Source organism: Salvelinus sp. IW2-2015, linkage group LG22, assembly GCF_002910315.2.
Source record: "Salvelinus sp. IW2-2015 linkage group LG22, ASM291031v2, whole genome shotgun sequence".
In the NCBI taxonomy this organism is placed as follows: Eukaryota; Metazoa; Chordata; class Actinopteri; order Salmoniformes; family Salmonidae; genus Salvelinus; species Salvelinus sp. IW2-2015.
Genome location: NC_036862.1, coordinates 24,020,820 through 24,032,901, shown reverse-complemented (window position 1 = coordinate 24,032,901; position 12,082 = coordinate 24,020,820). Strand labels below are relative to the sequence as shown.

Here is a 12,082-nt window from a genome sequence, read left to right as displayed (position 1 = left end):
TTGTTTCTACAAGACCTTTCATGATATGAGAAGCATCTTCTCCATATAATGAAGACAGGTACACAATTGACATACTTACTGTAAACCTGCCAAGAGCCTTGGCATCATGTTCCATGGATGCAAGGCTAAACATTTTGAGTTTGACAGAATTACAACAGCGACATCTTGTGGAGAAGAAAAAACGGTGACCCGGAAGATCCGTCACACACCGTCACTGCCGACGATTTTGTTTGTCACAGACCACTGTTATCAAGATGGCGTTACGGCCAGGATCTGGGGGAGGTGGCAGGTACTTCTTTTATGTGTGTAAAAAAAATATAAGAAACGAGTCAATTATTTGTCTGACGGTATTCTGCACTTGACCGTTGCGGTTTAAATTGTTCGAAAATGCTATTTACACACGGAATAGCGAGTGAAGAATGAGCGTTTCTGGTAGGCGAGACAGGCTAGCAAGACAGCTAATAATGTTACCTTACCTAAATTAGCTAACTATCATAGGAATGTAGCTTTGGTGAAGTGCTAACGGTAGCTGTACTGTGTCACATTTTTGCTGGCTGTCGAATAATAATAGCCAATAATATTAACAATGTGTTATAGCTGATATAAGGCGTATTTGCAGCACGGTAATGTAGTTTTCTAACTAGCCATCCAGCTAACGTTAGCTAGTAGCCAGGTCAGCTGAGTTGTCAGATGTTGTTTGCTAGCTAACGTTACTGTAACGCTAACTAGCTTGTGCAAACAGCCTGCCAATCCATACCTGTGTTAAAGATGATTCGATACCTAAACACACTGTCATTTTCAGATTGTTGGATTCAGCTGACAAGCTAGCGAGATAACACATAGCCCGAGCTAATAAGGTAGCAGCTAACGTTACATCAGAGCATCCACACATTCTTCCCAACCTCCTTCAATGGTGATGGTGCTTTCAAGACAACTGGGAACTCGTAAAAACCCGAGGTCAAATCCCATAAGATGTTATCCCCTAAATGTTCAAGCACTAAAGCAGCTAACCTGTGCTGCCATGGTGAATCTTCCTGGACAAAGTTGATGTCTGATCAGATGTGGGATGACATCATGACGTGCAAGCTGCCATGGCCTTATACTTTCAGTGGCCAAATCTAGGCTTTATCATGATCTCCTCACACCTGCTTATAGCCTAGATCTCCCCCATGAAAGATAAATCCTCTATGCTCAGACTAAAAACGTTGCTTATCTGATCTTTGCTTCTGATCTTATTATAATACATCTATTGTAGTTCAGTCAGTCAGCTCTATCAGTCATGTCTTAACACTAGAACCACTATAGGCCAACAAACATTGACGTTTGATTTTGTACCCCAAAAAATCCCCCCCCCCCCCAAAAAGCAAGGTATTGAGCCTGCCCTAACTTTTCCTAAATGTTTTTAACTGTTTTCTCACACCTATTCCCAACTTAACACGCCGAGACAATGCACTGTAGAATGTTGGTACCCACCCAGGCGCTAATGCGTCTCTCTCTCCTTACTGGATGAATGGGTGATAATTACTTCACAATTTAATTAACATTAGGCCTAACTGAATGATAAGGAGGGTGAAGAGGTTGATTTAATTTAGAAAGACAATATTGTAATGATGAGTTTGTGTTATGCCTATTTATCAGCGTTGGCGCTCATGTTTATGGCAAATAATTTGACCGGGCACAGCAGGTTAATATAATTTTATTTTGATYTTTTACTTTGCTAAAAATAAGCTGTTACAGTACTGATTTATTTATTTAACTATATTATTAATCACATTTATTGTAAGGGAAACGAAAACATGCTATGTGCTGCACTAGGCCTTTAGAATAATGCAAAACTTGTCCTTGACTATCCAAGTTGACGAGCAAGGGGAAACAAACGATGCCAGTCAGCCCGCGTAGCCGGCCCATCGAAACTACACCTAAACTATACCAAAACTAATTTCACGCATAATAAGAGTTAGCCTATAGACAAGAGACTATTGTCAATAGTCTGAGTGATAATATTATCAGTTGTCAAATTGTACAATGAAGAGATGGGTGCATCTTCAGAGTCACATGCGTCTACATTTTTTTGCTTTCTATATAGTATCAGAAAGACATATTCTGCAGTTTCTATGAAACTTACCTTTGTCAAATAACTCTCAATTCAAGAGGTGCAGCTCTATTTTCAAATGTCACTTTTTCCAAGAATATTTGTGTTGTCCATGCGTTCAGCACATGACCACTCGCGTGGCAACATTGCTCTGGCAACTAAGTAAAGACTAGTAACATAATACATGTAAAATATGCCATTCTGTTTTCTTTTAAATACTTTTTCTTATTTCTGCAATGTTTCTTTAGACATGCCATTCTGTTTTCTTTTAAATACTTTTTCTTATTTCTGCAATGTTTCTTTAGACCTACCAAAACAAAATTATAATAGACTTCTTTTGTGATGGACTTACTTATAGTCTAGAATAACAAACTAATGAAAATGCTATTTTGTTCTTTGAAATAATTGTTTTTTAGTTTTCTAATGTTACCTAAGACCTTTAAAAGCACAACCAAATTATTATTCTTCCGATAGCATATATGAAATGTATTTATTKGACTTTTAAAATGTTAATGTGGCATTGGCTGGAAGTGTCGAATTAATTTTTTTACTTTAGGCCTGCGTTTTTTTATTGTTATATTTGGTCATATATTTTCACCAATATTTATTCATGCAATTCATGCTTTACAATTGTTTATGCGCTATTTATCAAGTCTAGGTGTTTGCGCACCTTGCGGGTTGATATGAATCTGATGAGTATGCTAAAAGGGATGTCCAGTTACGTTCTCAACGTTCTCTAGCGTGTTTTTTGTATATTGTTTTTATTTCACCTTTATTTAACCAGGTAGGCCAGTTGAGAACAAGTTCTCATTTACAACTGCGACCTGGCTAAGATAAAGCAAAGCAGTGCGACAAAGACAACAACACAGAGTTACACATAAACGTACAGTCAATAACACAATAGAAAAATCTATGTACGGTGTGTGCAAATGTAGACGAGTTGGGAGGTAAGGCAATAAATAGGCCATAGAGGTGAAATAATTACAATTTAGCGTTAACACTGGAGTGATGTGCAGATGATGATGTGCAAGTAGAGATTCTGGGGTGCAAAAGAGCAAGAGGATAAATAACAATATGGGGATGAGGTAGTTGGGTGTGCTATTTACAGATTGGCTGTGTACAAGTACAGTGATCGGTAAGCTGCTCTGACAGCTGATGCTTAAAGTTAGAGAGGGASATATAAGGCTTCAGTGATTTTTGCAATTCGTTTCAGTCATTGGCAGCAGAGAACTGGAAGGAAAGGCGGCCAAAGGAAGTGTTGGCTTTGGGGATGACCAGTGGAGTACCTGGAGGTACCTTGGGGGTACCTAGAGTACCAGTACCTGCTGGAGCGCGTGCTACGGGTGGGTGTTGCTATGGTGACCAGTGAGCTGAGATAAGGTGGGGCTTTACCTAGCAAAGYCTTTGGCGACTAATATGTAGTGAGGACCAGCCAACGAGACCATACAGGTCGCAGTGGTGGGTAGTATTCTGGGCTTTGGTGACAAAACGGATGGCACTGTGATAGACTACATCCAGTTTGCTGAGTAGAGTGTGGGGTGCTATTTTGTAAATGACATCGCGAAGTCAAGGATCGGTAGGATAGTCAGTTTTACGAGGGTATGTTTGGCAGCATGAGTGAAGGAGGCTTTGTTGCGAAATAGGAAGCCGATTCTAGATTTAATTTTGGATTGGAGATGCTTAATGTGAGTCTGGAAGGAGAGTTTACAGTCTAAACAGACACCTAGGTATTTGTAGTTGTCCACATATTCTAAGTCAGAACCGGCCAGAGTAGTGATGCTGGTCGGGCGGGCAGGTGTGGGCAGCAATCGGTTGAAGAGCATGCACTTAGTTTTACTAGCATTTAAGAGCAGTTGGAGGCCACGGAAGGAGTGTTGTATGGCATTGAAGCTCGTTTGGAGGTTTGTTAACAGAGTGTCCAAAGAAGGGCCAGATGTATACAGAATGGTGTTTTCTGCGTAGAGGTGGATCAGCGAATCACCAGCGTACTTCTAGGCTGAAAGGCCAGGCAGTTCAAGTGTTAAACCTGAGCTGTTGTAGTGAAATAAAGCCTTGGTTTTAAATCTCCTCTCAGTTATTAGTGATTGGTGTAGAGGTCTATGATAAATGGTAAATATTTAGTTCAATCTTGAGTCCTGCTGACTCCTGCATGAGCCTGTTGATATTGGTGAAGCAGCAYCTCGTCCTACAGTGGAGATGAAAAGGCTAGCCTCATGACTTTTTCATCAGCAGCTTGGGCCTGAGCTGAGCAGTGTGAATAATGAATGTCTGCCTGCTACATGCCTCTGAACCTGACCAGCCAGGTGATACAGATACTGCAGCTGAGGAAACCAAATAGTTTAAGATTAGGTTTACAGATTAGGCTGGCCAGAGTAGCCTATCTCACATATGGTCTKATAGAAAATAACAGGTGATGTTTGTCTCTGGCTAACAAATGTTCTGGAGACATTTCTTGTCCTGGCACTGGTGTACTTTAAGACCATTGGTGGGGGTCAGATATAGGTGAAGTGCTGATTTAGAGTGCTGAGCAGCTGAACTCATCCATATTGAAATCTAAGATCTGTAGAGAAGACTGTTTCTCTGGTTCTATAGGTATTATTCAGGCCTCTCCCCCTTCCCTATTAGTCAGGAGTCTATAAAATCAAATCAAACTTTATTTGTCACATGCGCCGAATACAACAAGTGTTGACTTTACCATGAAATTCTTACTTACAAGCCCTTAACCAACAGTGCAGTTCAAGAAGAGTGGTCTCAGATCAGCGAACGTGACCGGGGCTAGCTGTGCATAGCTCTGCTGTGTTGTGTGTGACTGTGATAGTGTGTGGTGTGGTGTGGGCATGCTACTTGATGACAGAATGTGGCACACTGAGCCAGGGAAGAGTAGCAGGCAGGCGATGTGCTGGCAGCAAGCCTGGAAATAATGAAACCCATCCTGATACCAGGCTGTCAACAGGAGCCAGAGGCATGAGTCTACTCTTCACTGGCCCTGCTGTCTGGCATAYCACTGATGTTATGTCCCAAATGGCACCCTATTATCTATGCAGTGCACTACTTTTGACCAGAAAGTCTGACAAATCATGGGACTAAGAAAATAAAAGATGGCGCCGAAGAACATGGCTGACGTTTTACATTCTCCCAACCAATTGTGCAATTTTGTTATTGTTTTGGTGTTTTGTGTAACTTATTTTTTAACTTATTGTGTACATAATGTTGCTGCTACCGTCTCWTATGACCGAAAAMAGCTTCTGGACATCAGAAAAGCGATTTCTCACTGCGGACTGGAAGAAACRTTTTCCTTTAACGAGTCCGACGAGGAGGATATCATGCTTTCACTGGAACGGCCCAGATCCACTGTTTTGCTAGCAATTGTTAGAAAACAGACTGGAATATGTTCCGGGATTCATCCAATGGCATTGAGGAATACACCACCTCAGTRATCGGCTTCATCAATAAGTGCATCAATGACGTCAATACATATCCCAACCAGAAGCCATGGATTACAGGCAACATCTGCATCAAGCTAWAGTCTAGAGCTGCCGCTTTCAAGGAGCGGGAGACTAATCCGGACGCTTATAAGGAATCCCGCTATGCCCTCAGGCGAACCATCAAACAAGCAAAGTGTCAATACAGGATTAAGATTGAATCCTACTACACCAGCTCTGACGCTCGTCGGATGTGACAGGGCTTGAAAACTATTACAGACTACAAAGGGAAACCCAGAGCTGCCCAGTGACACGAGCCTACCAGACAGGCTAAATGCCTATTATGCTCACTTCGAGGCAAGCAACACTGAAGCATGCACGAGAGCACTATCTGTTCTGGATGACTGTCTGATAATGCTCTCGGTAGCCGATGTGAACAAAACCTTTAAACAGGTCAACATTCACAAAGCCACTGGGCCAGACGGATTACCAGGACGTGTACTCAAAGCATGCGTGGACCAACTGTCAAGGGTCTTCACTGATATTTTCAACCTCTCCCTGACTGAGTCTGTAATACCTACATGTTTCAAGCAGACCACCATAGTCCCTGTGCCCAAGGAAGCAAAGGTAACCTGCCTGAATGGTTGCCGCCCCGTGGCACTCACGTCGGTAGCCATGAAGTGATTTGAAAGGCTGGTCATGGCTCACATCAACAGCATCCTCCCGGACACCCTAGACCCACTCCAATTCGCATACCGCRCCAACAGATCCACAGATGACGCAATCTCAATGGCACTCAACACTGCCCTTTCTCACCTGGACAAAAGGAACAGCTATGTGAGAATGCTGGTCATCGACTACAGCTCAGCGTTCAACACCATAGTGCCCACGAAGCTCATCACTAAGCTAAGGACTCTGGGACTGAATACCTCCCTCTGCATCTGGATCCTGGACTTCCTGACTGGCTGCCCCCAGGTGGTAAGAGTAGACAACAACACGTCTGCCACGCTGATCCTTAACACTGGGGCCCCTCAGGGTTGTGTACTTAGTCCCCTCCTGTATTCCCTGTTCAAACACGGCTCCAACACCATCATTACGTTTTCTGACGACACAACAGTGGTAGGCCTGATCACCGACAACGATGAGACGGCCTATAGGGAGGAGGTCAGAGAACTGGCAGTATGGTGCCAGGACAACAACCTCTCCCTCAATGTGAGCAAGACAACGGAGCTGATCGTAGACTACATGAAAAGACGGGCCGAACAGGCCCCCATTAACATTGACGGAGCTGTAGTGGAGCGGGTCGAGAGTTTCAAGTTCCTTGGTGTCCACATCATTATGGTCCAAATATAGTCAAGACAGTTGTGAAGAGGGCACGACAAAACCATTTCCCCCTCAGGAGACTGAAAAGATTTGGCATCGGCCCCCAGATCCTCAAAAGGTTCTACAGCTGCACCATCGAGAGCATCCTGACCGGTTGCATCACCGCCTGGTATGGCAACTGCTCGGCATCTGACTGTAAGGCGCTAGAGGGGAGTGCGAACGGCCCAGTACATCACCGGGCCAAGCTTCCTGCCATCCAGGACCTATATAATAGGCAGTGTCAGAGGAAAGCCCATAAAATTGTCAGCCAAGTCTAGGACCAAAAGGCTCCTCAACAGCTTCTTCCCCCAAGCCATTAAACTGCTGAACAACTCGTAAAAATCGCCACCGGACAATTTACATTGACCCCCCCCTTGTACACTGTTGCTACTCACTGTTTGTTTGTTACCTATGCTGCATAGTCACTTCGCCCCCACCTACATGTACAGATTACCTCAACTAGCCTGTACCCCTGTATATATAGCCTCGTTATTGTTACTTTTTATTATTACTTTTTATTTTAGCCTACTAGGTAAATATTGTCTTCTTCTTGAACTGCACTGTTGGTTAAAGGCTTGTAAGTAAGCATTTCACGGTAAAGTCTACACTTGTTGTATTCMGCGCATGTGGCAAATAAAGTTTCATTTGACTAGCACACCACTASGCCTATAGGAGTTGCGATAGGAGAGCTGTACTATAGCAACAGGTATTAGCTAACTTTTTGAGTTCTGTTGAGCTTGTGGGAAAACCTCAGCTATATGTAGCATTAATCTTCATTCAAAGTGGTTGGATGAGTGAGACTGAGAAATTGTACTTGGATGAATTGCTCAAGACAGGTTAAATTGTTATGTAATAGGTTCATAGTTAAGTATCATATTAATGTTTTAAAGCCGAGCTGTTTAATCTGATTTTGGGAGGGTACATGACTAAGATGTAGGACAACAACCTACATAATAGGCCAACTGGTGCTTCCAGAACTTTCAGTATGCACATTATTCATTAATTGTGTCCAAAATGCCAAGAAAATTCAAAGTATGAAAGACTGGTGGTTTACAGTGCAGTGAGTGCACATTGCAATAGATAGATGCACTACATAATTTAAGGCTCATATGAGGTGTTCATTAATGTTGAATGATCAGTGCTTTTTTTATTACTTTATTATTATAATAATAAAATWAWAAAAWWTMACCCCCTTTTCTCCRCAATTTCGTGGTATCCAATTGTTAGTAATTACTATCTTGTCTCATCGCTACAACTCCCGTACGGGCTCGGGAGAGACGAAGGTCGAAAGCCATGCGTCCTCCGAAACACAACCCAACCAAGCCGCACTGCTTCTTAACACAGCYCGCCTCCAACCCGGAAGCCAGCCGCACCAATGTGTCGGAGGAAACACCATGCACCTGGCTCCCTTGATTAGCGCACACTGCGCCCGGCCCACCACAGGAGTCGCTGGTGCGCGATGAGACAAGGATATCCCTACCGGCCAAACCCTCCCTAACCCGGACGACGCTAGGCCAATTGTGCATCGCCCCACGGACCTCCCGGTCGCGGCCGGCTGCGACAGAGCCTGGGCGCGAACCCAGAGTCTCTGMTGGCGCAGCTAGCGCTGCGATGCAGTGCCCTAGACCACTGCGCCACCCGTGAGGCAGAATGATCAGTGCTTTTGTTGAAATTTGTTACCAGAGTGAAAAGGAGTAAGCACATTAGGCCTAATGATAGACAAGGATCTYGTATGCTAGTTACTGTGGTAGAAGCACCTGGTGGCATGGCTCAAGCCTTAAATTAGTCCTACGATGTTGTATCAATGAACACAGGCCATGTACATTGCGCTGGCCTATACAGAGCCCACAGCTCGCATCACTGGCACTGCTGATCTCACMCTGGGTTAATCTGCACTGTTATTCCAGGGGGTTTCATTTGCTGTGGTTGCGTAGCATAGCACTGCTATTAAAGCTCTGTAAAGCTACAGGCTAAATCTGAGGGAGAACAGATGTGAGCCAGAATCTTTCACTCCACATCAAGCCCAGGTCAAGGGAAAGCATCCTGGTATTGTTATTGCATTTGTAAACAAAGGAATATTACGTTTTTTCGAATGATCGTTTTATGATTTTGGGATTRTAAAATAGAAAAACTAAGTTTTCTGTCTCATGACACTTTGGTACCATTGGGAAAGGATTATTTTTGACAAGATGGAGAAAAGAGCCGAGCTAGCAAGTGCCATTTGGATGGATTAATGGATTTGCCTGAAATGGCAGTTGTGAAGTGAAGCCTKCTTGTCCGGTGTACTGCTCTGTAGGATGGACTAGGCTAGTGGGCTTAGCTGGGTATTGGTAGTCTCAGGTGTTATGATGGGCGCAGGTAGGCTAGTGCTGTCTGCTTGTATCCTCATCCATCTCTTTTCTCCTCCAGCATCAGTGTGACCACAGAACCAGTGAGAGTAGGCGTCAGATAAGAAGCAGACTGCGTCATAGTGCCAAGCTGGCCTTGTTCACTCTTTATCCCTCTGTCTCTTACCTCATTCTCTGACTCTGTCTGCTCTCAGAATCTAGCCTACATTTTGTGRTTCTATAGATAAAAAAGTTTCTATAGATTCCTGTCTTTTCAATTTCCCTGCCGCATCATGATCTAGACATATTCACCATCAATTACCGCACATGAAACAACCACTGATGTGCATCCCATTAAAACCATATGTCTGGCTGTTATTACTTAACCATTATGGCAAATTAGAGCACGGATACACTAGGAGAAGTATTCCGTAATGGCTGTTGTCAGAGGAGCTCATTCCCTGATCGATAAATGTTGTTCTGTGCAACAGCAAAGTGTTATTTGATAKATTTTTCTTCCTGCCTGTCAAGTTTAGTCCTCGCGATCAATGCAATATTCATTCATGCATTCCCTGGAAAGCGGTGAGCTAGAACAGTAAGGGCCACCCTGAATTCAAGTCCAGGCTGCCTAGCCGAACAGAAAAGTGCCCGGAATAAAAAGACGGAACAGAGAAAGGGAGGCTAGGTGCTGCCACATCACCATACAGTTGCATGTTTATTATTTTACTTCCTTACAATGGTCTCCGTGCCATTGTAAGGAAATCATATCCAATCTCCAGTTTTGGTAACGCTTTGTGACGTGAATGATGACTCCATTGTTAAAATGATAGCTATTGTGTCACATTGCCCAAAGTCTGACAAATGATTGGCGTGTGAACTGATAATGATCCATTTGCTAAATGATGTTCGATGAATAGCTCAATCTTTCCTATCTTTATGCCATAGTCTATTATGAGAGACAGTTTATGTTTATTTATCGTTTTTTAGGGGGTGGATCAGCTTTAATGTTGGGGATAGATTGTTGCTTCCATTCCCCCATATATTTTTGGGGGTAAATATATATATATCCAGATACATACATATATATATATACAGTTGAAGTCGGGCGTTTACATACATCTTAGCCAAATACATTTAAACTCAGTTTTTCACAATTCCTGACATTTAATCCAAGTAAAAATTCCCTGTCTTAGGTCAGTTAGGATCACCACTTCATTTTAAGAATGTGAAATGTCAAAATAATAGTAGAGAGAATTATTTATTTCAGCTTTTATTTCATCACATTCCCAGTGGGTCAGAAGTTTACATACACTCAATTTAGTATTGGTAGCATTGCCTTATAAATTATTAACTTTGGTTAAACGTTTTGGGGAGCCTTCCACAAGCTTCCCACAATAAGTTGGGTGAATTTTGGCTCATTCCTCCTGACAGACTGTGTGAGCTGAGTCAGGTTTGTAAGGCCTCCTTGCTCGCACACGCTTTTTCAGTTCTGCCACAAATTTTCTATGGATTGAGGGATTGACTTTGTTATCCTTAAGCCGTTTTGCCACAACTTTGGAAGTATGCTTGTGGTCATTGTCCATTTGGAAGACCCATTTACAACCAAGCTATTAACTTCCTGACTGATGTCTTGAGATGTTGCTTCAATATATCCACATAATCCCCCAAAATGCCACTATTTTGTGAAGTGCACCAGTCCTCCTGCGCAAAGCACCCCCAACACATGATGCTGCCACCCCCGTGCTTCACGGTAGGGATGTTCTTCGGCTTGCAAGCCTCCCCCTTTTTCCTCCAAACATAACGATGGTGATTATGGCCAAACAGTTCTATTTTTGTTTTCATCAGACCAGAGGACATTTCTCCAAAAAGTACGATTTTGTCCCATGTGCAGTTGCAAACCGTGGTCTGTTTTTTTACGGCGGTTGGAACAGTGGATTTTCCTTGCTGAGCGGCCTTCAGGTTATGTCAATATAGGACTCGTTTTACTGTGGATATAGATACTTTTGTACCTGTATCCTCCAGCATTTTCACAAGGTCCTTTGGTGTTGTTCTGGGATTGATTTGAACTTTTCGCATCAAAGCACGTTCATCTCAGGAGACAGAACGTGTCTCCTTCCTGAGCGGTATGACGGCTGCGTGGTCCATGGTGTTTATACTTGCGTACTATTGTTTGTACAGATGAACGTGGACCTTCAGGCGTTTGGAAATTTCTCCAAGGATGAACCAGAGGAGAACCAGACTTTGGAGGTCTACCACTACTGAGCCTCATTTTGACTTGTTTTAAGGACATTACATCAAAGTTGGATCAGCCTGTAGTGTGGTTTTCCACTTTAATTTTGAGTGTGACTCCAAATCCAGACCTCCATGGGTTGATAAATTTGATTTCCATGTGATAATTTTTTGTGTGATTTTGTTGTCAGCACATTCAACTATGTAAAGAAAAAAGTATTTAATAAGAATATTCATTCATTCAGATCTAGGATGTGTATTTTAGTGTTCCCTTTATTTTTTGAGCAGTGTATATTACACTGCTCAAAAAATAAAGGGAACACTTAAACAACACAATGTAACTCCAAGTCAATCACACTTCTGTGAAATCAAACTGTCCGCTTAGGAAGCAACACTGATTGACAATAAATTTCACATGCTGTTGTGCAAATGGAATAGACAAAAGGTGGAATTATTAGGCAATTAGCAAGACACCCCCAATAAAGAGTGATTCTGCAGGTGGTGACCACAGACCACTTCTCAGTTCCTATGCTTCCTGGCTGATGTTTTGGTCACTTTTGAATGCTGGCGGTGCTCTCACTCTAGTGGTAGCATGAGACGGAGTCTACAACCCACACAAGTGGCTCAGGTAGTGCAGCTCATCCAGGATG

At 42.9% G+C, this 12,082-nt stretch overlaps 1 protein-coding gene across 12 annotated transcripts in view; it reads left to right on the top strand.

Annotated features, from left to right (window-relative positions):
• The first annotated feature begins 227 nt into the window (after positions 1–227).
• synrg (synergin, gamma) overlaps positions 228–12,082 on the top strand; it is a 59,120-nt gene continuing 47,265 nt past the window's right edge. For all 12 annotated transcript variants that reach the window (XR_002875386.1, XM_023967094.1, XM_023967093.1 and 9 more), the window contains exon 1: positions 228–289. Coding sequence is in view for 11 of the 12 variants with exons in the window: in XM_023967094.1 (XP_023822862.1) it covers positions 255–289 (35 nt within the window). In the remaining variant the exon portion in view is untranslated. The remainder of the gene's footprint in view (positions 290–12,082) is intronic.